Source organism: Pseudoliparis swirei, chromosome 7, assembly GCF_029220125.1.
Source record: "Pseudoliparis swirei isolate HS2019 ecotype Mariana Trench chromosome 7, NWPU_hadal_v1, whole genome shotgun sequence".
Lineage (NCBI taxonomy): Eukaryota > Metazoa > Chordata > Actinopteri > Perciformes > Liparidae > Pseudoliparis > Pseudoliparis swirei.
In genome coordinates this window covers 8410176-8436938 of record NC_079394.1, presented here as the reverse complement: position 1 = coordinate 8436938, position 26763 = coordinate 8410176, and the positions used below count along the sequence as shown (strand labels likewise).

General features: G+C 42.9%; 3 protein-coding genes across 4 annotated transcripts in view; all 3 read right to left on the bottom strand.

Annotated features, from left to right (window-relative positions):
* The window catches only part of si:ch73-138n13.1 (trichohyalin), a 31716-nt gene extending 17009 nt beyond the window's left edge, over window positions 1-14707 (bottom strand). Inside the window, exons 1-6 of one of the 2 annotated variants that reach the window (XM_056418554.1) lie at window positions 14462-14695; window positions 11345-11438; window positions 8994-10285; window positions 8090-8174; window positions 4610-7510; window positions 2822-2947 (exon numbers count right to left, since the gene is read on the bottom strand). In XM_056418554.1, the coding sequence (XP_056274529.1) occupies window positions 2822-2947; window positions 4610-7510; window positions 8090-8174; window positions 8994-10270 (4389 nt within the window). In that variant the 5' untranslated portion in view covers window positions 10271-10285; window positions 11345-11438; window positions 14462-14695. The other variant, XM_056418555.1, reaches the window with a different exon arrangement.
* Window positions 14708-16458: 1751 nt separating this feature from the next.
* rnf10 (ring finger protein 10) lies at window positions 16459-23926 on the bottom strand. The gene is made up of 17 exons (XM_056419651.1): window positions 23396-23926; window positions 22612-22796; window positions 22243-22448; window positions 22076-22166; window positions 21776-21960; window positions 21476-21612; window positions 21063-21217; window positions 20624-20752; window positions 20210-20450; window positions 19684-19817; window positions 19341-19458; window positions 19135-19236; window positions 18881-19018; window positions 18666-18757; window positions 18494-18551; window positions 17415-17576; window positions 16459-17304 (listed from the first exon to the last, which is right to left on the bottom strand). The coding sequence occupies exons 1-17, from the start codon at window positions 23487-23489 to the stop codon at window positions 17225-17227; spliced, it is 2307 nt and encodes a 768-aa protein (XP_056275626.1). The 5' UTR covers window positions 23490-23926; the 3' UTR covers window positions 16459-17224.
* An 822-nt stretch (window positions 23927-24748) lies between these two features.
* Window positions 24749-26745, bottom strand: pop5 (POP5 homolog, ribonuclease P/MRP subunit). Its single transcript, XM_056419285.1, has 5 exons — window positions 26570-26745; window positions 26343-26485; window positions 25519-25668; window positions 25343-25426; window positions 24749-25232 (listed from the first exon to the last, which is right to left on the bottom strand). The coding sequence occupies exons 1-5, from the start codon at window positions 26587-26589 to the stop codon at window positions 25126-25128; spliced, it is 504 nt and encodes a 167-aa protein (XP_056275260.1). The 5' UTR covers window positions 26590-26745; the 3' UTR covers window positions 24749-25125.
* Window positions 26746-26763: the final 18 nt, after the last annotated feature.

The window sequence follows — 26763 nt, the reverse complement described above, 5'->3', positions numbered from 1 at the left end:
GTGCTCTCACTTACCCAGCGGCAGTATGGAGTCAGGCAGCATGACCACACGTACAACACAGCTCTCAGCCCGGTGCCCATCTCTGCTCTGCCACACTCGCACTCGGCTCCTCCAACTTAAACCGATGATGTCACCAACTATTATCTCATCTGTGTGAGGACTCTTCCACCAGTAAATGCAAGGGAGGAAAACCCATCATATCTTATATCTGCCTACACGGATGGATTTCGGTTAGGGATGCACCGGTCCAACATTTTCAATGTTGAAACCGATACATGGGCTTTGGGTATTGGCCAATACAGAGTACCAATTTTATACCTGTATTTAATTAACAAACCGTAGGGCTAAACGTGTGGAACCAACAGAGCATTCTTCTCTGTGTAAGCGAACATCAGGCTGGATTTCAACATTGCTTTCCTAAATTTGTAAAACAAATTGTAACAAATAGTAATACAAATATACTGAATAAGTATTATTTCAACCGAGAGGAGCACGATATCATGAGTGACTGTAATCAGGTTGAGCCGTTCAAATATAAAATAATATTTGGCGTTTCGGACTTCCACTTTCATTCAGTCAATTTTGATTACTGCCAATCACGTGAATATGCTTTATAGAAAGCATTGTGCCAGAATTCTCGCGATACCATGATGATTTTTCAGTTGCAGATTTATTATTTTTTACTTTCAAATGTTGTTTTTTTACAGTTGCAAATCTCCCCCCCCCTTTTCAGATTTTTGCGTTGGGTGTGTGGTATCAGCTGAGAGGAGCGTGGTATCGTGAGTGACAGGATAACAAAGAACTCTGAGAAACAGACAATTAGATAACAAATGTCTGTATTGAAAATAAACAATGTTCCTGCAGTGCAATAAGTAATCGCATAAATGTCCTCTCTTGTACACATGTATGTGTGTGCAGCGTGTACAATTAGTTATTGACGTGGCAAACTAGACCATGGCTCAATAAAGGTTGAAATCCTACAAAGGAAGTGGTAATGTTGCCCTGCAAATTGTATAATATCATTATAGCAACATGTAACACTCTTTTGAACAGTGGGTATTATCTCGTCCGCTGCTCAGCTCATTTCAAACCAAAGAACACGAGAACCGAGGACAGCGTGGGTAATAATACAGATACCCGGAAGTAAAACGCAGCCGCTAGATGGTGGTAGAGAGCTCTGCAGCGTGCAGAGTGCACCAACTGTACCTGAAAGAGTCGGCTTTAACCTTGGCCTACAATTACACTCCGAGACCAAGAGCGATTTAAACACCCAACTCTGCATGTCAATAAACATTTGACAGTGAATGTCAAGTGCTTCGTTGCAAATATGCATACAAAGAGGTTAGCTTATCTATTTCAAAATATATTGATAAACAAGATTAAGAGTTAGGAATTATAGGTGTTATCAATCAACACTAAGGAACACAGTCTTAAATATGAAGTGTCTGTTTGGCTACAGGACACATACACTCTGTGTATGCATGTGTGTTGTATATTTACATATATATTTTGTTTTGTATTTTACTTTTATCTTACTTGTATACTTCTATATCTTTCATCCCTGTTTCTTATATTTTGCGTTTTGTTTTTTATTCTTGTGTGTTGCTGCTACTGTCACGACAAATTTCCCCTTGGGGATTAATAAAGTATATATCTATCTATCTATCTATGATCATTTGAGGCCATTTCCTTTCACGGCTCTCCCTGAGCCATGCCGACAGGCTTCTAATAATATGTGCTCATAAACCATTTTGATGAATCCAATCCTGAATTACAGGCCTGAGGAGATTTCTGGCCGCCACTTTCACGGATCGTGACGCGTGAAGGAGAGTCTAGAAAGTGCCGTCGACATTAGTCACCCGAGCAGTTATGACCCGAGCACCAACCGCAATCAGTTGTCAACGGTCAGTCAACTAACTGCATTCCTCTATCGTCTACCTGAGTCTGTCTTCAATGCACACGCCTTTCCCTCTCTCTCTCTGACAAACATTGTATACTGCTCACACTCACAGTGCAAACACAAGTGCACACAGATTTCCCTCCCCGTTTCCACAACACTTTGTATAAACATTCCAAAAATGAAAACAGTGATTAGAATAAAAGGGCTCGCAGCCAACCGTCCAAATGAAGAGAAGAGGCTGTTCCTCATCTCACTCAGTGCGTTTACATGATGGTATAATTCGAATCTTGCTTTAGTCGGACTATGCTATCTTTTGGGGGATCTGCTGTTATCCCAATATACATGGCAGTGAGTAATTCGAATCATTGGCCGAAAGCATGTCATATCCGATACGATAGGCGGCGCTGTTTTCATTACAACTCGTGGTGATACAGCCATTTCCGCTTGACCTCTTCACCACCACCAACAACAACCAACAACAACAACATCAACATTTCGAGAAAGATGGCGAACAGAGAGCAAGGCGAAGCTACATCCCTCTCCTATTCTTGCATGATGTTAATAGTGACATTATCGTCTCTTTCGACTCTTTCGACTTCCGGGTCACGACATGGGAGGGAGGAGGGCGGCGGGATCTCAAGCATGCGCAAAGACGCAAAGTCCAGTTCCTAATCCAATTCACCATTACATGCCGCGATAGTCGAATTATCAACCGGATCGGATCGAGTTATCCAGGGGTGTTAATCGGATCGTAGTCGGACCGCACATAGTCGAACAAAGGTGTTTACATGAAACGGATCATTCGATTTCAGTCCGACTAAGCCAGTTATTCGAATGCACGTAAACACGGTCACTGTTTAACATCTTTCCCAGAAACCAGTTGAACTGTTGCAGATGCCGAGCAGCAGCAGCCTGACTCACCGGGCCGTCGTCGTCCTGCTCTCGGTGGGCGCTGCGACTCCTAATCCTGGAAAGGCTTCTCTCCAAGACACAGCTTGAAGGAGCCGATCGCCGCGAAACACTGCGAGACCGCATCCTGTTCAACTCCTAAGACACACACAGACACCAGAGTCAACTTCACATCAACAGATACTATTTAAACTTGTTCACTGCCATGCTGTTAAAGAAAAACACATTTAGATTGACCCCTTTCAGATCTACATTTGAGGTTTCACGTGCATTGCGGTCACTCTTCCACGGCTCAAGCAGACGCATACACGGGGCAGTCCCCCAAGGAGAAGTCTGACCTAACGAACAGAATCAGCATCGATGAATGGACAAAAATGCTACGATCACTTCCAACAGATGCCATGCCATGATGTGAAGGTGGTTACATTTGAGCAATGTTATGTAAATTCTAAAAGATACATTTAAATGTAGTATCCAGCAGACATGCAACGGCAGGCGATAATATTAGTTCAATGAAAGAAGAAGGAAGAATGGCGTTGCTGGAACGAGAGCCATTTTCGTCCAACTATAGTCAAATTTTAACTTTAGACTATTTTCTCTCTGAACTTTGTTGCTTTCTGGCATTTCAAGGCAAGACAACTTATTCATAGAGCACATTTCATGATAGAAAGACTCAATGTGCTTTACATTTCAACATAAATCAAATACTTTACACACAATACCCTCACACATGCACACATTCCAGAGAGCCACAGTAACTAAAAGTACCTTTACCAGCTACAGATCTTATTCTGGGTACAACCAGAAAGCCACTGACTGAAGACCTGAGGCGTCTGATGGGGGTATAGTCAGTGAGCAGGTCAGAAATAAACAGACAGCCCGTTGCCACATTTTGGCAGTTTTATACTTTGATGATGGCACGTGTACAAACTGCGATGACTGTGTGAACGTTGTCCCATACAGGTTTATCTCAGTATCTTGAGCACTTTAAAAACAGATAATAACACACATAATACAACCTGCTTTAAATTATTGTGAGATATTTATCTTTACTGGGAAGATTGTCGCAGTTATACCATATATTGTATTTGATTTCACCATTTTTATATTTTCATTTCCATTATTATTTAAATTGTTAAATGTAACATGCCCTATTTTATTTGATTGTATTGTATATTTGTAAACATGTTTGCTGCTGCGTCACATCATTTCCCCCTGAGGATGAATAAAATAATATCTAATCGAATTTAATACTGTAACAATTACAAACAATGTCCACATGAACTGATATATAAGAAGTGAACGTAGTCAACGTGACGTCCCCCATTAGTTTCTAGACTAGTTTTAAAACCTCCAGCTGAGCATTTTTGCAATAAGTTTTTTTTTTTGCAACCAAAAGTGACACGAGAGGGTGGAGCATTTCAGACCATAGAAATGTCACAATTAACTTTTATGAACTAAAAACACAAAAGTTCAAAGACCAAAAACACAGAAAACTTCCAGACCGAACAACGCCATGGCAGCAGCCTGTCAACCACAAGGTAGTGACGCCCTAAAGTGACGCCCTAAAGCATCGTCTGCTTCGTCGTAAATTTTACTCTAAATGGGACCAAAGTAAATGAGACAATAAACTTGCGGGGTACATTTCTCATAGACTTATATACAATCTGACTTATTTTTGCAGCCAGAGGAGTCGCCCCCCCTGCTGACAACTAGAAAACAAATGCATTGGCTGAAAATGTTCAGAGCTGGAAGATGCTGCCTGTATTAAATAGTATTTCCTGGACAAATCCGACTCACCTTGGATGCCTGTGATCTCCTCTGGCTGCGGTCCTCTGCACTGCCGTCTTGAGGCTGCTGCTCTCGGGGGAACCATATCTGCTCCTCGGGACCACTGCTGGACAGCCTCTGTGGGAGTCGCTCCTCCTGCCTGAGGAGGAGCTGCTCTAGGCTGAGTTTGTTGGTGTGTTTTCTGGGTTCAGCTACAGGTTTGTCCACAGACGTCTCAACAAGCCGCAGCTCCCACGGGTCCTGAAGAGATGTCGTCCATACCGGGCTTGTGATACCTGGAGCCTGTTGTGGCGACCTCCAGCTAACATCTACATCAGGTGTAGGGGGGTGTAATCTAGCTCCAAATGCAGCGTCTACACCCTGAATACCAGAAACAGGAAACAAGTCTTTACTGGAGGAGGGCTGAACTTGAGACGTAAAAGAGTCGATGTCAAGGATGGCAGGTTTGTAAGATGCTTCTAGTCTCGGGGATGGCTCCTTCCATCGCGTTGCTGTGTCACTGCGGTGAGAAGTCGGCTTGGACAGCGGCTCATTTCGGAGCACAGAGTCCAGATCCACCGCTTGAGGCCTGAGAGGGGATGACTCCAACCTCGCCCTCTCCTGTTCCTCTTTCTTCTGCCTCTCTTTTTGCCGCTGCCTCTCTGCTCCCTGCTGCTTGGCTATCTGTCTCATTTTCTCCGCCTCCTCCCTTTCCAGACTCTCCCTCAGTCTGCGTTTCTCCAGCTCCAGAAGTTGCTGTTTGTCCCTCTCTGTCTGCTGTTGCCTCTCCAACTCCAGGAGCTGTCTTCTCTCCATCTCTTTAATTCTCTCCAAGCTCTCTTTCCTCTGCTTTTCCTTTTCCAGTTCTCGTTGTCTCAGCCTCTGGCTTTCCAATTCCTGTCTCTCGATATCTAGTTGTCTCTGTCTCTCCCTCTCTAAATCTCTCTGTCTCTCCATCTCTCTCTGGTTTTCTAATTCTTGTCTCTCGAGATCTAGTTGTCTCTGTCTCTCCCTCTCTAAATCTCTCTGACTCCGTCTCTCCAGCTCTCTCTGGTTTTCTAATTCTTGTCTCTCGAAATCTAGTTGTCTCTGTCTCTCTAAATCCCTCTGTTGCTGTCTCTCCATCTCTCTCTGCTTTTCTCTGTCAATCTCTTTCTGAAGCTCCTTTTGCCTTTCTCTTTCTTTACTGAGCTCTTTCATTCTGATAACTTCCTGATCTAATGCAACCTGTCTCATTTTCTCTGCCTCCTCTCTCTCTCTCCTCTCTCGACGCCTCTGCTTTTCGAGCTCCATGAGCTGCTGTGTCTCTTTTTCCTTCCGAGCCTCCTTTTCCTTCTGATTTTCAAACTCTAAGAGTTGCAGTCTTTCAAACTCTTGAATTCTCTTCAGCTCTTCCATTTTCTGTTTCTCCTTTTGGATTTCCAGCAGCTGTCTTTTCTTGTCCAGCTCTCTCTGCCTCTCTTCCTCCCTTTGTCTTTGCCTCTCCTGTTCCTGCTGTCTGTCCCTTTCCTGTTCTCGCAGCTTCTCTCTTTCAATCTTTTTCTGTCTCTCTAATTTTTGGCGTTTTTCTTTCTCAAGTTGCAATAGCCTCTCTTTTTCAAGTTCCCTTAGTTTCGCTCGTTCCAGCTCTTGCAGTTGTTGTCTTTGTTCAAGCTCCGACTGTTTCTGCCTTTCCAGTGCCCGCTGTTTCTCCTCAAACTCCTGTTTCTCCTTCTCAAAGGCTTTCTGTCTTTGCCTTTCAAATTCTCTTTGCATTTCCCTCTCTTTCATCCGTGCAAATTCCAAAAGTGCTTCTTTCTCCAGTTCCAGCTGTCTCTGTTTTTCCCTCTGATGCTCTTTCATTTTTGCCATGTGTCTTTCGGTCTCTTTTTGTAGTTCTCTTTTCTTTTCGACTTCCATCATTTCCTCTTTTGTCTGTTCATCCAAAGTTGATCTGATCTCGCTTTGTGAAATGTGCCTCCTCATCAACTCCTCCACTTTGACTTGAGAGTTTTTTCCCAAAGATTCATCGAATGCTGGATTCCACCTTATTGGAATAAGCTTTGTTTTAGAACCGTCGGGTTCAGCCCTCACAGACATGTTGTCAAAGGGCCCAGCCTCGTCCCCTATGCTTTCTCCTGCATCAACAGGAGAAACTGGCTCATGCATTTGTCCAGTCAGAGCAAAGTAGGTTGCCCTGGGCTTTGGCTGCTCTTCCGACTGCAGCATTTTCAAACGTTTTGGAGCTGCGGCCACTTCCTCCTGCTCAGCGTCTCGCTCCCCGTGCCCGTCTTGATCCAAAGCCTCTTGTTCTTCCCTTTGCGTTTCCTTCAGCATCCCTTTCTCCACACTTGTCTCAAGACCTGGAGAGTTCCACTTATGCAAAGCACCCACTCTCAGAAACCGAGGCTGCTTTTCTGGCATCGCAGCCGAAGCTGGTTCGTCTTGGGCTGAACCGGTCCGCTCTTCCACCGGCCTGCTCCCTTCGGAGCGCCTGGAGCGTAGCGTCATGGCCTTATCCTCCCACTGAGCCGATGGGACGTTCTCACTCACGGCCCTGCTCCCTTCCACTGCCTGCACCGTGTCAAAGGCATGCGACACCCTCAGAGGACTTGATGGAGATAAAGGATCTTTGTAGGTGGCAGTGACAAGAGTTCCCTCCTCCTCAGCCTTTCCTCTCTTAAATGACAGGCTTCTGAGCGACTCATGAGGCTTGTTTACAGGCTTGCCCTCTTCCACCAACAGCACACTGTGCCTCTCCACAACATGTTCAAACAAGGATGCTTTCACTGTCTGTAGGTCACTCCTGGGAACACTTTCCTTGGAGGTGGCGCCAATGTCCTGGCCCCCCTGAGGCTCTTCAGGCGGGGAGGCCTTTTTGAATACCTCTTGGGAGTCTTTTAAATCCACAAATGTCCTCTGGTCATTGGGGCTGATAGCTGACTCTTCAATCTAAGGAAAATCAAAAATATGTTGAGAATTGTTAGGTGATAACAGAAAATGAGTAGTCAAAGTTAATTTAGTTATGTAACAATCATGCTTTTTTTCTCTTCTACGATTTCACTATTTGAATGTTACAACAAATGTGGAATTATGTGACGGAAATAAAAAGCTTTAAAAACAAATGTGACTTCACGACATAAGAGGAGGAAAAAGAGAGCCCTCACAGGATTTAAACGGACTGTCAACATAGTAATTGTATCCCTCATAACAGTGGGTGTGGTGCAGAGGAGTTAATCAAAGCCTTTCTGTGTGGACCTTTTCCCATTGATCTCCTCTGTGTGTTTCATAACCGGCAGCCAGCGGGGATGATTATTGTGCCACCTGCATTAGGTTTCACAGGTGTATTCAGCAAGTAAAAGGCCATTTTGCTGCAATGCTCCATTTCCTCTCGGGAAATTTTCTTTTAAACACTCACGTATCCACAAAAAATATACACACGAAAGCTGTAACACTGTTTCTCATGTGCCTGTTAAACATTGACTGAGCCCAACAGAAACCAGTTCCTACGAAGCCAAGTCCCTTTCTTACCCTCCTCTGAGGATCTTTGCTGATCTCATCGCAGTCTGTTGCCTCACTGAGGAAAACACTGTCTGGCGACCTCTCGGATGAAAACCTGATGAACATACATCACACAAGACAAAAGCCATGCATGACAAAGAAACTCGTAGACAAACACATTGCACAAAAGCGAGCTGAGGCATTAAGACGCGAGGCTTGTTTGAGATGAGCCTCGTTTGGAACGTGGACGAGATCAGACGGCTGCAGGGGGCGTTGACGAAACACAGCGGTCAAGTGGGACATCTTACAACAGCCTTCAAAGAATACAGAGGAAGTCACAGTAACATCCTGTTAGATCCCACCTGGAGGCTACTTGTAGTTTGCAGGCCACAGTTGGATATATTTATATGTGTTTGTATATATATATATTTATGTGGACACGCGTGTGTATCTCCATTGTGTTCCATCCTTTGTTCTTTTTTATGTCTGTCATGTAAAACACGTTGATGCTCAATTTGATTGGTGTTGTATAAATGAGATTTACTATTATCAAAAACACAATATATGTTTTTAGATTAAACCTCTCGTAGCACTAGTGGCTACCAATCTAGTGTGAAATAATACATTTACATCGAAAATTTCGAATTTCTACAAAACCTATTGTCAACACTAAGAGCCAATCAGCTCTTTGATTGGGAGACAGCCAGACGTGTGCCATCATGCTCTCGGTCTTGCAGGTGGTGGAGAACAACTGAGGTGCCTCGCTCTAAAAACTGCGTCCGCCTCCATCTCGAGAGGTTATTGTCGCTCACGTGTGATGTCAGAGCAAGTCGGGATCAAGTCGGACACAAATCTAACGCGCATGCATTGTGCGGCGATCGCTTCTGCGCAGGAGTGGCTCATCTCAAACAAGCCTCTTATAAACAGCCCGTACCTTTTAGTCAGGTCGAGGGGTAAGTGCCGGTGCTTCAGTACTGGTTTCACAATAGGACTCGGAGTTGGTGCTGGGTCCTCTGTCAGCTGCTTGATGAGCTGTTTGACACCCACTGCTGGTTCTGTTTCAGGGACTGGCTGCACTGGAGAGTGAAGATCCGACTCTTGGTCCGCGACACCGGCCTTAGGAGAGGAGGATGAATCGAGGAAACTCATTCGTGACTTGATGCTGACTGCACGCTTATCCTCTTCGCTCTCTTTGAGAGTCTTTTGGTCACTTGCACCATCACTACTTTGTGATGTGTCACTCTGAGGTGTTTTCTCCTGCTCTCTCTTTTGTGTCGGCCCGGTTTCCTCTGGAGTGTTCTCATTAGTGTCTTTTTGTGTTTTACGGTGCAGAGACAGACCGATTGACTCAAACTTGGACGTGAGATCAGCTGAAAGCGGTCGTCTCGCCCAGCGCAAGGCAGGAACTGATGTCTCCGTCTTGGTCGGACTGTCAAGGAAAATGGCTGACACAGGTCTGGGCCTGGATGCTCTGGGCTTTGGCCGCAGCACCACCGCTGCCTCAGGGTTTTCTTTTTCTTTTTCTTCTTCCTCCTGCCCTACCTGAATGAGAAAACCCATGGACTTGGTTCTAGTAATGGAGGACCCGACAGGGCTGGATGCCATCTGGTCCTTCTCACCTTGATTGTTAGTGGTTCCAGACCAGTCTGATGCTAGAAATTGTTTAAGGCTCTTGGAATAGACCAAGTTTGATGAACCAGGTCTCTGCCTCTCTGTTGTTAAAGTAGGAATGGGTTTGCTGGGGTCTCCAAGGTCAAGAGGAGGGGCCGGTTTAAATGGCTGGGCTATTGGCTTGATTGTTTGTCCAGTGTTCAACTTAGTTGTATTAAAGGAGGTAGAGGCAGGTCGGTTGGGGTTGGTTGACCTGGGTTGGACAGGGGCAGCTGGTTGCTGAGGTTTTGGACTGTATGGAGACTCTGGTTTGTATCCAGCAAGGAGAGTGGGCTCCGGCCGGGGCTTGGTTATGGGCTTCGGTGCAAGTATGGGCCTAATAGTGGGGTTTCTCTCCACAGCAAAAGGTTTGGGAGTGAGCCGTGGCTTGGGGCCTGGGACAGGCTTGTTTGGTTCTGGGGTGATAATATGGGACTGGTTCACAGAGGGGATCTCGAAGGGACTCTTATTGCTGGAGTCAGTCAAAGGACTCAGGTGAAGTCGTCCTCCAACCACTGGCCTACCTACCTCCCCAGGCTGAACCTCTACCTGAGCAGCCATCCTCTTGAACTTCACCTTTAAAAAGAAAAAAGAAAAACATCTAAGTACCAAAAAAAACATTTCTATATTGATGCAATGCCACAGCATTCCTTAATAATAATTAAACTCATTAGTAGCCTGATGGCACTTACTCTAACCATTACTGTGGACTTTGTCGTGGGAGTGCCTTGCACTGCAGCAGTGATATCAACAAGGTCATGGGTGACTATCAGGTTAAAGAACACATGTTGACAGCTGTTTTTCACCCATACTCGCATTGATAAACCTTTTTTTAACATTTAGAGCAGTCACGTTAGGAAAAGCACAGGCGTAAGTAATAGTGTGCTGGTTCACCGTCACACTGCAACACTTAGTTACTGCTTTTAAGTCAAAATGTCTGCTGTGAAAAAACACTACTACGGTTAACAATCAAAACTCTACATGTTTGGGTCTTTTAGGATGAAAAGAAGTACACTAATTTGTATAGAAATAGGTTGACACACACAAGACATTCATGACATGCTTACTGGAAGCCTCTGTTCATAATAAATTAATATTCTATAATTTCCGATACATAATTATGTTATATATAAATCATACAAATTAGTTTGACTCCATACCTGTGCATGTAGCCTGGAACCAGTTCAGATTGCTACGCTGAATGACTGGTGCAGTCGTGATATAAGGACTGTGTACCTTTAAGGTGGATCCTAATAGTGGGAGGAGCTAGATAACAATGACATTGTTTTTGTTTCCATGCTGTAACACAGGCAAATCAGGCTTAGACAGTGACTTGGGGATTCCACTGGAAACTCAAACCAGATTCAGCTCCTCCCCTAATAAACGTGTACGTGTTTATCTTGAACTGACACTTCGAAAAGGATCTATGATAATAATCAGTTTTATCAGTTGTTTCTTCAGTGAAAGCGAAGATAGAAACCATTACACCTCAAGCTCTTCTGCGATAACCCTTTAAGAGACTCCCTCTTCACATCTGAAAATGCTTTCCACATGTTGCTGTGTTGAGATACTTTGCTATACAGAGAAATGACACGCTGGAATCAACTGCTGTGAGGAAATCACAGAATATTTTACCTGACCAGATGTCAACCGTCTGCTGAAGAGCTCTGGCTTTTGTTGGAACCGAACGGCGATGTCATATCACACTGGAGAAAGAATTTGAAGATGCCTAAGAGGAACAAACTTTGTGTCAATAAAGTACACTTTCTCTGGTCAAGACTGCTGTGAGGCTGTGGAGGACAAATCACGGATGCGCTGCAACAGGACTGTCCATTGTAAATACTTCACTGCGGTGTTCTCACATCCCCATACAGAAGCAAATAGATGATAATGTTTACACCGACACAGACTTGAGTAAACATCGTCGCATCCTTACATTCGAGCTGATGGAATATGTTCAGGCATATACAACAACAAAATGTATGAAGAAAGCCTTTAACCTAACACTTCCTGTTCTTCTACTTCCACCATGTCCTCTATCACTGCTCACTATATGTCAATTCAATGTCTGAATATTGGAACAATTCGGGTTTGTTGCCCTTTTCTGTTTGACCTGTGGGGTTGACGTCTGCTCTTTTTCTGAACAGATCAATGCAGGTACATCAACTGATACGTTTGAACTAAATAGGTGCTGATAACATACAGTGCATCCGGAAAGTATTCACAGCGCTTCACTTTTTCCACATTTTGTTATGTTACAGCCTTATTCCAAAATGGATTAAATTCATTATTTTCCTCAACATTCTACACACAACAACCCATAATGACAAAGTGAATACTGTTTTTTGCAAATCTGTTAAAAATAAAGAACGAAAACATAACATGTACATAAGTATTCACAGCCTTTGCCATGACACTCAAAATGTAGCTCAGGTGCATCCTGTTGCCACTGATCATCCTTGAGATGTTTGATTGGAGGCCACCTGTGCTAAATTCAGTTGATTGGACATGATTGAGAAAGGCACACACCTGTCTATATAAGGTATCACAGTTGACAGTGCATATCAGAGCATAAACCAAGCCATGAAGTTCAAGGAATTATCTATAGACCTCCGAGACAGAATTGTATCGAGGCACAGATCTGGCGAAGGGTACAGAAAGATTTCTACAGCATTGAAAGTCCCATTGAGCACAGTGGCCTCCATCATCCGGACATGGAAGAAGTTTGGAACCACCAGGACTCTTCCTAGAGTTGGCCGCCCAGCCAGACTGAGCGATCGGGGGAGAAGGGCCTTAGTCAGGGAGGTGACCAGGAACCCGATGGTCACTCTGACAGAGCTCCAGCGTTGTTCTATGAAGAGAGGAGAACCTTCCAGAAGGACAACCATCTCTGCAGCACTCCACAAATCAGGCCTGTTTGGTAGAGTGGCCAGACGGAAGTCACTCCTCAGTAAAAAGAACATGACAGCCCGCCTAGAGTTTGCAAAAAAGCACCTGAAGGACTCTCAGACCATGAGAAACAAAATTCTCTGGTCTGATGAAACAAAGATTGAACTCTTTGGCCTGAATGCCAAGCGTCATGTCTGGAGGAAACCAGGCACTGCTCATCACCTGGCCAACACCATCCCTACAGTGAAGCATGGTGGTGGCAGCATCATGCTGTGGGGATGTTTTTCAGCGGGAGGAACTGGGAGACTAGTCAGGGGAGAAACTGCCCAGAAATAGGTGTGCCACGCTTGTGGAATCATACCCAAGAAGACTTGAGGCTGTAATTGCTGCCAAAGGTGCGTCAACAAAGTATTGAGCAAAGGCTGTGAATACTTATGTACATGTTATGTTTTCGTTCTTTATTTTTAATAAATGTGCAAAAATTTGCAAAAAACAGTTTTCACTTTGTCATTATGGGTTTTTGTGTGTAGAATGTTGAGGAAAATAATGAATTTAATCCATTTTGGAATAAGGCTGTAACATAACAAAATGTGGAAAAAATGAAGCGCTGTGAATACTTTCCGGATGCACTGTAGCTGTGTATCCATAGATGCACTATATCTGAAAGAGGAACTTAAAGGAAAAGGAAAAAGAATGATACTTAGAAAACACACAAGACTTCAGCTCGCTTAGCAGAGATCAAAAACTTGAAAACTTGAACTATAGATGTTGACAGGAAACGCCTTCGCTTAGATGGAATGCTAAACCTTCACTGAGCTGGTGGGACAAGCAGCACAGCAGGAATTGGGAAAGTGTCTGCCTTAGACATACCAGTATTTTCACACGCGACACATTACTATAAGCCACAAACGACAAGTTCAATATTTGTATTCATTTTAGCACGATTCATAATTATGTTAAAAACTTAAATCAGCAGGTGTCTTTAAGAAGCGGGTGCAATACATGTCATTGATTTCTAGCAGGAAGTACATACAGAAAGCGAGGAGGACTAGTCAGATATCTAGTCAGTAACCTGGTTTATCCAGTTATACACAAACAATACACACAGAAATGTTAACGTACCTATTATTAGCAACTACATGAAGATGTAAAGTATCCCTAGTGCTGCAAATTATATTTCTACTTGAGTGTCACCTCCTGTTGAAATTGACAAATTATATATATATATATACTAGACTCTGTAATTATGGAGTGTAGTGCTCACATACAACTCAAATACATGTCATCGCCTCAATTGTCTGCTGTCATCCAAGAAGACTTGATGCATGGTTTAAATTGCCCTTAATATGCATCAGTATCAATAAGGACGTGATCCAGCCGACCATGGGATGCTTTTTAAAAACAGGGACAAGCACGAATAAGCATTTATGTAAATGTCTCCAGATAATCATTTAAGAAACGTTTATAAAGATAACTGGTAGTTACTCAACTTTTACTAAATAGCCAATTATTTTATAGAACAGGAATATTAAAAAGTGTCCGTCTCAGTGGAGTGTTCAACAAGTGTTGCTCCCGTCCAGCCCGCTGCCCTCAAACCCCCTCGCGTCGCGGACCAACGGAAGAAGGAGTCACAGTCGGCCTGCTCAGAGCACAAGGTGCATTTAAAGCACACAAACTATGTCACAAAGACGCACGTAGGCGTTAAAACTGGCCTGATAATCCCAGACTTCAAAGAAGAGGAGCGACACACGCACCACACGGCTCGCTGGCTAGCAGCGCCGAGCTAACAGCGCAAGAAGCTGTTACTCGCAAAATGGAAACACCGACTGAACCCGTCTTTGATCCGCACCGGAGACAACTTACCGCACGAGAAAGTCCGTTTTTCCGGTTCTTCTCTTGTCGGAACAACTTTAATCATCACACGTATCTCAAACTTGGAAGGGGAAAGTACGAGTCGTGTCAGTTGGTTAGTGGAGCGGGCTAGCAGAGGAGCTAACTGAGCTGGTTGACTGAGCTCGTCCGCTGGCTTGCTATCCCGTCTCAGGTTCCAGTGTTGTTGACAGGCTGGACGAGGCAGCGCTGAACAAGCCGACCGACTGGTTAGCCGCTCAACCGAAGTCAAGTCAACCGGCAGCGCCACGTGCGTGTGTTCCGGTTGTTACTTTCAAAATAAAGCGGAGCATAAACATAAACTGAACTTCTTCAACTTTGATTCTCCAGACATATGTGTGCAATCCTATTTCTGACAGTAAAAGAAACAAATAAAATGGAGAGAGAAAGATAAAATGTTCCTTTTTTCTTCTTTTACTGGCTGAAATGGATTTAAGTCCAAATTATAATATGTTCCTTTTTTTCTTTTCTTTTAATGCCAGAAATGGGCTTTCATACCCATGAGTCCATACAACCAGGAAACCAAATACAACAAAGAAATACAGCACGAGGACAACAAGACACGGCCTCAAAAGTCACTTGTGGTTAAAGAACATAGACTTGTGTTTCAATGTTTCCAAGAACAATACCTTGTATACCGTGGGCTCAGTTAGGGAGTTAATCAAAATTACATTTGTAAATAAAATCCTCAACGCAGCATGAATGGCGGGAATATTAATCACAAACATGTGACTTGTACTTGTCCATCTTGAGAGCTTGAGCCAGATTCTCAAAGCACCACAGTTGGGCTGTATAAAGTAGAGTAAAGAAGGCTCTGCAGAGCTCTTCTAACATCATCTGTACAAATGTGAAATATGCTTGTGCTGGCTGCATATCGTAATCATCACTTAGGTCATTCATGATGATGTAACCCAAATATCTCCCTTTGTTTACAACATTTAGCACCTGGCCTCCCAAGAAGAAATGAAGGAAAATGTAACTCCCGATCCTCCTTGGTTTGACCTATATATAACTCCTTTTTAAATTGAATTGCATGCCATGCCACAGGCCTAATTAAGGAGACAGGGCCCCTAAATCATCAGTGTAGATCAGATTAACTCAAATTGGCACCAAGGAAGTTTGTTTTAAGGACAGGGCCATTCAAATATTTCTAAATGTCCATATATTGAAGGAGTTTAATTTAATTTACAGCACTTACAATGAACGCTCCGTGCAACTGATGTATTTTCCAGGCACATCCCCCTAACTTCCGCGCTGATGTCGACCTGAATGCGGATAGCTTGATTCATCTTTTGCTTGATAATGCAATTGGACAAGAACTATCCCATCTCGGCTATATAGAAATAATCAATACATTATAATATTTCAAAAAAAGAAGCAAAAAAGGGAGTTACTGACCGTTCAAAATGTTGGACACAATACAAATGGGTTAATGCCTCTACGAATAAAGAGACCTGTTGTCATATGAACCATAACCCACATTCATGTATTTTAATATCCTTATGCATTTTATTCATGTCTGACCTTGCTCTTAGCTTTGCATTAACCAGCATTCAATGTATGAACCATCGACTTCCGGCTCGTGAGGACTGCCCTCATGTGGAGAAAGCTAAATACTACATCAAAACATGTCAGTCCAAATTTGATGGTGATTTCTCGTGCCTGACCTGCACAAAAATTATCCTTGGCTCCATTAGCTAATCGCCACATCAAACAGTCAGGTATGTGATTATGCATAATTTTTTTTATTCACTTCAACAGACTAGTTTTGTTCACTAGTCTTAAACTTGCTCAAAATTAAAAGGTGACTTGAAGAACCCTCAAACATAACAAAATGACCCATCCCTTTTTCTCCAGGTTTCAAAAGCATTCTTTAAATGTCAGCAATTTCCTAACATCACACACTTTCAACACTGAAAATAAATTGGGAGTGTAATGTTAAAAGTAAGTAAAAACTGAATGAGAAGAAAGTGCATACATATCGTTTAATCACGCAGAATATATACTGGAGTTCAGTTGAACCATCAGATATAATCTCTTTAATACAATACTGTGTTTTTGCAATGGTATTTGAATATTATGTACTCATGTTGTCGTTCCAAAATCCCAGGATATTGATCTCAAGGATGATGGAGTACTAATCCAAATTGTTACACTGGGATAAACACTGAAATATACTAGTTTCCATATATTCAAAGCTGAAGTTCAACACTGATGTCTGAGCACCGAGTATCTTGTAAATATTTAAAGGTGCAGCGTGCCTGCAGCTGGCTGACTGCAACTCCAATATTAAGCACCCATAAATATCTTAACAATGTTACTCATGGATCCTCGATGTACAGTGTCAACTTCAGGAAAGTTGGACATCACACAGCAACCACTGTGACACAAGCCATAAAAAGCCTAAAGCACACATGACGCGAGACAGCAGCTTTCTAAATCCTGGCTTTACTTTGCATCTCAACATGTTATCCATAAGGCTTGCAGTGTGCCAGGAGGTTTTAGCAAAGCTTTGACCTATCGTTACAAATTAAGGTATTCTGAAATGATGGCAAGTCACCCAAATAATGAATCAAGCCCATAGCACAATGTCTAAAAAAAGCGTGAAGTTTGGCTCCCTCCTAAAACCCCTTTCCAAAGCTTCCAGCTCCAAGACATGTCTGCATGGCAGTAAAAACACAAGCAGTGGGAAGGTCAACTCAATAAACAATATGATTAAATGCACTTCAGTGTTGTCTACTTTGTGTGAACCATGGATGTGCTGAACAGAAGGGTCTTCTTTTTCTTCTTCTTCTTCTTCTTTCCACCTTTCTCATCTGAAAGACAAAGACACCAAGGATGAGTGCATGTGTTAAAACAAACACATTTTTTAATTTTAATATCCAAATTAAATGTGCTTGATACAGTTAATTCGTAGATGGCAGACCTGGGTCAACCACAGGTTGTGGAGGGGCAGGACCACTGTCCAGCTGCAGAAGCGCCTTCTCAAAAGCCTGGCTGAAGGAGTTCTGGAAGCTGGGCACCGGGACACGGTCGGACCCGTCACTCTCCCCGTCGCTGTCTGCTGCTAGAGGAGCCAGCAGCGTATCTGTGTGGCCCAAGACACAATGACTTCAGGAAGCCTTCAGGGAGTTACACTGCTAATCAGCCGTAAAAAAAGAAAACAGGCTTTACAGGAAATACACAATCCGACACAAAGCTTCACTTATTTCCCCACACACACCTATCCTGATGTGCTACTCGTCATCCCAACTGACACGAGTACAGAGCAGACTGTGAATATAGAAATGTGTTCTGTTGTAAATGGCAGTCTAACAGATCCTTTCACAAGTGAATCATTTTATCAGGATTACTTTAATGATAAACTATAACCGATTGTGCTTTTTAGCTCGACTGTTTTCAACATAGGCGACAGGGTCACACACTTCCTGACAGCTAAATGGTACACTTAATGGTACACTGAGATATGTTTCTGAAGACCTTTGTGGTGAGAAATAGACAATGCAGTAACATGATCTAAATTAATATTTGATGAACACTTCCTAGTTTGACAGTTTGATTGGTGTTAACAAGCTTCACAAGCAGTGATTGACACATCGTTGGAGACTACTCGAATCGTATAGTTTTTTTGACCACGATGGAAAGATTGCAAATGTTATTAGACCAGACAGGCAGCGGAAAAATTATTTTGACTTATTATCGGTCTCATGTACTCCTGCAAGGATATATAATGCTATCAAGAGCCAGTTGGGCATAACCGTTTGTGTAGATTGATCCAACTCATACAGCTAACCACAATGTTAACACAGAATGCATGTCCACAAATAAACTCTATAATTAGTCTGGGGGTGGTGGATTATATAATTTTTTCAATTTCAACAGGAGGCGATACTAACATTTAAATTGAACTTACAGCACAGTTTCTGAATCAGTACTCCATCTATTTTTTGCTCTTAGAATTGTCACATTACATTTGTCACATCAACATCTACAATCTCGCACTACCTTTGTTTGGAGTGACCCTGGGCCCAGTATCACCTCTGGCTTTCCCATCTCTCAGCATCTAGGACACAGGACCATGTCAAATATATAAGTTATGTTCTTCAATATAAGCCCTTCATTTAGCTTATGACAAAGGCAGTCTCAATCCATCACATTGCTTAGCTGCTATACACACCTGTGCAAAGGACATGCAGTGAGAGTCATCCTCCACAATCCCCACAATGGGTGAAGAGCTTTGTCCATTCAGATTTGGGAATCTCATCCCATCTAAAAACAACAAAAGAAATGCTCAGCTAACATTGTTCACATGCTTAAACATAAGCCAAAAACCAACAGATTACAATTATAGCACTGGACAATAAATGATATGGGATAAGGATCTTATCTTACCAGAGAAAGGGCTGCTGCTGTGGGGTGAAGAGGGGGCAAATGTGAAGTCAGGCTGCATAAGGGAGCTGCTGTTGTTAGGTGGAGATCCAAATGCTGGGAAATGGTAAAGGTTCTCCAATCCAATATGCACCTCTGGATCTGGGGAATATATGAATGCTTATACAGTTACAAACCTCAGTCTCATATATCTCAGATTTGTGTACATTTTTCTTGGGGCTTGATGTTCAGCTTGTGACCTGAACTGCTGTACTTACATTTACCCTGCTTCTTGTTCTCCTCAATTTCAATTCGCTTCTCTCTGCGCTTCTCATCCCTTGCTTTCTTCTGCCTCAGGTGCCTTCTCTTCTCCAAGTCATCTAGTAGTTTGCAGGAAAATATAAACAATCACCAGTTACAATCAATGAAATATCCTAGCGACAACTGTAAATTCACATTATGTGAAGAGGTAAAGTCTTCCAACCTGCAAATGTGTCCAGAGTATCTTTGGACAGGATTGGCGGCTGTAGGGCTAACTCACAGATGCTGAACTCGCATGTGAGTGGCAGATGTGCCAGATAGCGATGGCGCCGACGGATGTCCTGTAACAGAGCCATGGATGAAAAGTCAGTTCAAGCAATAACTAAGATTACCTTTTTTTTAATAGCGTTAAAGTTACAACTTATGCAGGTTACAGCAGATCGGAAAAGCAGCTTTGATGAGAAAAGAAATACTTCTGAAAAGTTGATCAACTTTCCTATCTGTTGAAAAAGCTAAACCCAAACGATCGGAATGGCATCTGATTTGTGTTTCTTTGTTTCGCTGACCTCAGTGACTGTGTGTCCTACTATCTCCACCACGGTGGCAGTGATGGAGTCCGGACTGGCCTCCAGGCTGCCGTATTCACGCAACAGACAGCGTACATTGACAGGATGCAGGAACATCTGCTGGCAGTCATCAGCTGGAGGGACACATGGGAGAGGGAGGAAACGGTAAGACACTGAAACCTAAAAGGTGAGCCAAGAGAAACCTACAGCCAAGACTAAGTATTTTTATTTTCAATTCAGTTTTTCATGGTCAGACTGTTTCAATTACTATGTACAATATGTTCTAGTTATATTTAAAGCATGCTGCTGTTACCTAATGTAACAAACTAAATTCATCAGTTTTGGATTAACAGCTGATTTGAGCCAATTTGTTCCATGTCTTACTTCAGCTGGATTTAACTATCAGTTTGTGTTCATGTAATCAGGAAGATTGCGATTTAGTTTCCTTAAAATGACATTTCCCTTACAGCAGCACTCTTAAAAAGCAACGCCAGATTATTTTAATGGAGAGCAGGAAATTAAGCACCTTGGTAGAAGTAATAGTAGGGTCCATGCACCACGCTGGTTGAAGGGCGGCCGGACTCGGCCTGGCTGGCAGGGCTCTCCTCAACAGGTTGGGGCTCTGAGGCTGCATCCATCATAGCCTCTGCAGGCTCCTCTAGCACACTCTCCAAAATACTTTCAGGGAAGCCTGGCAGCTCTGCAGTGGCTTCCTCTGGGACCTCAGCCACCTCATCATCAAATGCAGAGGAATATTGCAGCACAGGCTACAAAAGGAAAGACAGATATCTCTTAGAAAGCATGAGCAAAATAACATATAATAAAAGTAGAAGCTACAGCATTTGGGGAGAATATGCAAGTAAGACAATTTTATTCCTGTGCCCAATGAATCAAATATTGTTAAACCAAGAAAGTAAAAAATATCCCTTTATAGACTCACCATGGTGCTGCTGGTGGTAGTAACCACTTCCTCCACAGGAGAAGGTTCTTCCAGAGTCAGACAGGACAGGTCAAAACTGCCTCTTAAGTTTGCCTTCTGCTGCTGTTTCAGAAGCATTTCCTCACGCTCCTAAGCCATAAAGAGATGTGAATGACGGTTAGAGAGGTAAATATCAGTTAACAGGTATGTTGAGTTGTAGTCATAAAGTAAGTTTCATATTTCAGCTGAAGACACGCAAGAGAAAAATACATTGACAACAACAATTTCAGCAAATACAAAAACATAGCTTGTGTGATTTTATCGGTGTTTCTCATCCCCGCTTCTTTTATATATTTGGAAGGCACTCATTTCATACTGTGACTTTTTGTTGTTAACTACGCAACATCTATTGGCTCATTTTTTACTTTGGTGTCACAGAGAGACATGTAGCTTCTGTTACCTTCAAAACACAAAGGGCGCTCTGGATGAAACAGCATTGGGCGTCCCCTTCCTGGCTGAGTTGAAACTGCAGGAGAGACTTCTCTTCTGCCACCAAGTTCAGAACCTGCGTTGGGGAGGTCAGCAGCAGCTTGGAGTACGGGCTGAGACACGTATCTAGAAAACACACGTAAAACCAGATTGAATAAAAAAGTAAGGGAATCGTCCCTTTTAGGATTAATACACTGACTCGACATAAAAAATTAGAAAGTAGTGAATCATCCAACAACATAACCCAACTTGTGCAAGGACATAACAAGTATGTTTGTAGAAGGTGCTATAGAAATACTGTAAGCCACATAAACTCCTTTTAAAGACTATGATGCTGAGAGGAAACTAAGTCTATTTCATAAAAGGGTGCCCCCCGTGCCTCACCTCCAAAGCGAACAGGCTCCTCCACCTTCACCCACTGAGAGCTCGGCATTGCCACCAGAGCACCCTTTTCCCTCTGCATCAGGCGCATGGTGATTACATCTCCAGCCACATACTGCCTGGTCGCCATAGCAACCACACTGCAAAATGAAAGAAATTGTTGGAATTAACTGTCAAAGAAACTCAACCAAACCTAAATTAATTTAAATGAATCTGCCTATTTCCTTGTTTTGCCTTTTTTAAAGAAATATGTACTTCTTTTGAATCAGTTAGCCTATGGGGCTTTATTTCTTTCTTATTTACCTCTTCAGATCCGCGGTATAAACATCCTCATAGCAGATTGGGCACTTGGACCAGCTCTTGTCACCAATAGACAGGTAGTGAAGCATGCACGGCCAGCAGAAGATGTGTCCACACCGGGTAATGCGGGCTGACAAAGGAGGGTACAGGCAGATGGGGCAAGACGGCACCTCATGACTGTAGATGCGCTGTAGACGTACACAAATGGATTGTCATTTACGTGCATCAGAATGTAAATTATGTGGGCGTTATTACTTATACACATGTACTAGTAGCACAGTTCAACAGATTACAGGCACTCACCACTTGCTGCACACAGTCCCAGTTGACCAGAGTGTCTGGATCAGTAAAGTGAGCCTTGTAGTCCTGGTCATCGGTCACCACGAACTGACAACTGAAACACACAACATTTGTTCACTCACACGTCTTTAGGCCATCTGTTTCATGTTGGGGATGGAGGGATTGCTTACTTGGCCTGCAGAAACAGCTCCTTGTTGAAGGGCTTGTGCTTGTGGCCCCATTTGTTTCGGCGGCCCCAACCGGAGTGGCCTCCATCTCCGAAGCCACCAGCACCTCCACGGGGTTCAAAGGTGAAGTTCAGCAGGTGGTTGAGGCTTATTTTTTTCGGTCCAGCAAATTGAGCCGGGCTAAACTCGGCCCGGCGTGTCTCTGCTACCTGGAGAAGCAGAAGTGGATAAGAATCTGTAAATCATATTTGAGTTAAAAAACTAATGCTGTGCTTCTTCTCAAAGTTTAAAATCTTCAATGATGAGATCTTTGTTCGTCATGATGCTGGAAATTCTTTATTATTTAAAGGATGATCCATTAAGAATACCAACCTCCTCCCGTCGTCCACCACCTGTAACTCCATACTGTCGCGCTCCACCTCTCTGGGGGGGTCTCTTGTCAAAAGTCTTGCTTTTCTGTGAAGTGGTGTGGCGAGAGCCTTGGAAACTTTCGCTTTTAGGATAGGAGGGCTCACGCTTGCGGCTACAGCGCTTTGAGCCTCCATTATTTTTACCTTCTGAAAAAGCAAAAAAACACACATAAGCAACATAAACACTGAAATTGAAAAATATTTATTTTGCTGACGCCTGATTTTTAAGATTAGACAGTCCAGGAGGAAGTCATACCCCCCCCCCCCCCATATTACTTACTTTGTTTCACATAGCCATATATAAATAAATGTATCATCATGAGTGCTACAGGTTACAGTAAGTACATTCTTAAAGTGGACTTACTGAACGGTCACTAAATTAAATTTTTATGTGAATTAAACTTTAAAACTAGTGAATTTACCTTAAACTAGTTTAAGTTAAAACTTTATTTTTGTAAAAGTTAACTGTTAAAATGTCTCAGGGGGCCTTCAGATCCACATATCTTGACCACTGCGGTGAATAAATAGAGAGCAAATGGTTATACAAATATCGTGTTGTGTGCAAGTATCAGATAACATCTTTGAGGGGGCCGAACCTTTGGCAGCGACGTCAGCCGAAGCAGATAAACAACCTCTGCGCCACTGCTAGGCCCCAGCAGGCCACACGGCAATGAGTGCTTAGCTACGAGTGCAGCATGTTTGACAACTTCGATTGACGTTTGTGTTGCGTACTGAAGCATTTTCACCTGTTTTGGGTTTAGAGTCGCCCGGTGGTGGGCCTGTGGAGCTGGAACGAGGCGGAACCTTGGTGTTGGTGCTGCTGTTGGGGGTTTTCTCCATGTTTGCCTCCGTGCAGTGAGCGATTCTGGGGCAGAGCTCCGGGTAGAGAGCCACCGAGCTCTCGAGCGTCAAACAGAAAAACAAAAGGGGTGTAGTGAGTGCGGGTCAGGTGACGAAGGCCCTGGTTCATTTCTGTCAAACACGGAGACTCCATCACGGAGACATCTTGACAAAAACACAAGCAGAGAAAAAATAAGAGACACGATTTCGGCGTCTCAAGTTATGGAGGCTGCTAGTGGAGAGGACGAAAGCTCGCCACGCGGGGCCAAGACCCCCAAATGTAATACTTGTTCTTGTTAAGGAATACAAAATGGCCTAAACAAGGCGTTAAATGTTTTCCAAAAGCTGGAAAACGGGACAATTTAGAGATTTGACCCAAAAATATATCCGTTACAACGGGCTTGCACTAATGGCGACGGGTCGCCAAACGGGATCCTGAGAGACCCGGATGTTTCTTGGGCCGCCTGCAAATCTGTTTAGTCAAAGCGCAACTAAGCATTGTGGGAAATGTAGTCGAAGGTGTTTGGTTAGCTGTGGCTGAACACAACTTCTTCTTCTTCTTTTTTAACGGCGGTTGGCATCCATATAATTGGTGCATTACCGCCACCCTCTGGAGTACTATTCCGTCAGTTGACGCCTTACCCCCAAAACCAACACCCCCCCCCCCAAAAAAATAAATAAAATATATAACAAACCAAAATGTAGCCCTCATCCCTATATTTCAATTAGAATAGAATAGAATAGAATATACACTTTTATTAATCCCCAAGGGGAAATTAGTTCTCTGCATTTAACCCATCCTTAGTTATTAAGGAGCAGGGGTGGTGAAGTGGAAGGCGCCAAAGGGGGGGGTTCAGTGGTGCCTGCAAGGAGACACTTGCTTGCAACAATGGGGAGAGCGGGGGAACCCACAACACCTTTGTTGTGCAGGGACGCCTCTCCCCCACTGAGCTAAAGCCGCCCTATAATAAACCCCTGTGTCCTTTAAAAACGTGAACAGTACTCTAATCTGTGCTCAGTATTCCCTTCAGTGTACACAGCTGAACACAACAGGTTTTTAGGCTTCTTATATACAGTATATGGTATTGGGTAATTAACCGATTAAGTAGTCACTCTTCACACAGTATGGCACAGTATTGTTAAAGGTTATGCTATCTAGGCATCTTAAACACAATCATTTAAGAATTATTCAACATCAATGTTGTGAATGTTTGGGTGTGTACTATTTATTTTTTAGGATACCAAGTAAAAACCCAGTATATTCAAAAACAATATTTTAATTGGTAAACAAAATGCGCATGACCATAATACATCGTATAAATACAAAATATGTCACTGAAACATGAACTATTTTTATTTCTTAGGCCATAGTCTTAGTTTGTGCTATGAAATTGCAGTTTTATTTTTGGTGACACTTGGCCATTTTGCTAACCCAAACGATGTAGGTGACAAACATCATCTAATGTGTCCCTCAGTTGAAAACAGGCATACAGTCAATTTTCTTCACAAACAAAAGCTCTGAGAAGCTGCAGTATAACCCATATTGCCACAAAGTTTGGTCTGATTTCTTCAAATGCTTAATTTAAGTTCTGTAACAAAAGACGTCTGCCGCCGTCCCTTGCTGTATGCTGTGAAGTCACTCTTCTTCATCTTCCTCACTCTCGGATTCATCTTCTGCTTCTGCCCTGTTTCTTCTTGTAAGAGTGCAGTTCAGTATTGATTTCTGCACCTGTTGTTTTTCTTCTACAAATGAAAGAAATAGAAAGAAGCAGTCAAAAAAACAACAACATATAGACCACGTATTGCAGAGTTCAGTATGAATTCTATTAGATACTTTCAATTAAATTCCATACCTTCATTTTTACATTTAGGTAGCATTTGATGGAGCTGCTGGGTGTTGTATCGGATCAGAAACTTCTGACATGTTCTCATTGTTCCTGGAAAAAACAAACATCTTTAATTAGTTTTCAATTAATATTGAAGATTGAAAAGATTATGTCTGATTCATTACGAGATGTGTTTGTCTTACCTCCCACATGCAAGCAGTTCAGAAAACATGGGATTTTCTGCCCACGAGTTTCAATAGAGGTAATGAAAGGCAATGCAGACCAGAGGAGTCTATAACACATTTTGGGGAAACGCAGGAATACTATTCCAGTATGAGCATTCAGATATTTTACTGAAAAGAGAAAAAGAGTGAAAACAGTTAACACTAAAATATCCTGACAGTATTGTTTGATTAGTGATTCATTCAAGAGCAATATCGTCATCATGAGTTAAGGGGAATATTTGACATTCGCATACCAAAGCTTCTTAAACAGATCCTGCATCTAGTGTGTTTTGTGTGAATGATATTACTTCAGCACTAAAGTTCTCTTTAGTGCTCCAATTACACTTTCTACTCTACATTTGACAGTGTTGGTACTACTCACATTGAACTTTAAGATTTTAATCTATCAATATATAAAATCTGATGATGTGTTATAGATTAAACTCAACAACAGTGTAAATAAGCTAAAACTGCCACTATGACCAACATGAAAATGTTGTTAACTCGCTAATGCAGCAGCATTTTTAGAAAGTAAAAACTAACATTATAACACAGATTGTGTCCATTATACTGTACTTGTAGGTAGTTATTAACGTAAAGATAGGCCTACATGACAATATTATATGTTATTATAATTTAAATGCTAGCCCAGGGCTCTCAAGTTTTGAAAACAGGCAAGAGTGAAAACAGGCAAGAGACATATCCCCCTCCCCTCCCTCTGATTGTCTATTGTGTAGCCCATTTCTTTTTTTTGATTGGCTGATAAGTGGCACCTCACAGCAGAACTCCAGGGGAGAGCTTACCAGAGAACCTGATGCTGCAGAGAGCGGCCCCGTAGTCCCCGTGTATGCGGGCCACCGCTGCCTTCACTGCCGCCGCAACAGCTCGGTCATCCAGATGAAACAAGCGGCTCCGGTCTTCGACGTTGACTTCGCACAATAAATACCTATCAACCGGAGAAGTGACGTCAGAAACGAATTGTGAACACGCAAAAAATATGAACAAACAGTACACGAAGAGCACATTTCACCTGGACTTCACTCGAACCATCGCAGCGCGTTTCTTCTTCTGTGGGAACTTCCGTCAACACAAATCTAGTTACCGCCGAGAGTTGCTCTAGCGCCACGCGCTGGACATTCATTGCGATGCTGCGCGTGCTTACACGTGAGACTCAGTATTAGTCAAAATATCAACACATTTAGATCATGTTCTCCTAACAGAAAA

Bases quoted from the DNA above. Each gene is read 5' to 3' on its own strand.
- rnf10 (XM_056419651.1), bottom strand. From the start codon at position 23,489: ATGGAGAAAACCCCCAACAGCAGCACCAACACCAAGGTTCCGCCTCGT. The intron at 21,613-21,775 runs GTAAATAAGAAA...TTCATTTTGCAG, and splicing joins TATACCGCGGATCTGAAGAG to TGTGGTTGCTATGGCGACCA. The intron at 21,218-21,475 runs GTGAGGCACGGG...TGTGTTTTCTAG, and splicing joins GGAGCCTGTTCGCTTTGGAG to ATACGTGTCTCAGCCCGTAC.
- pop5 (XM_056419285.1), bottom strand. From the start codon at position 26,589: ATGGTTCGAGTGAAGTCCAG. The intron at 26,486-26,569 runs GTGAAATGTGCT...TCCGGTTGATAG, and splicing joins ATGGTTCGAGTGAAGTCCAG to GTATTTATTGTGCGAAGTCA. The intron at 25,427-25,518 runs GTAAGACAAACA...TGTTTTTTCCAG, and splicing joins GAACTGCTTGCATGTGGGAG to GAACAATGAGAACATGTCAG.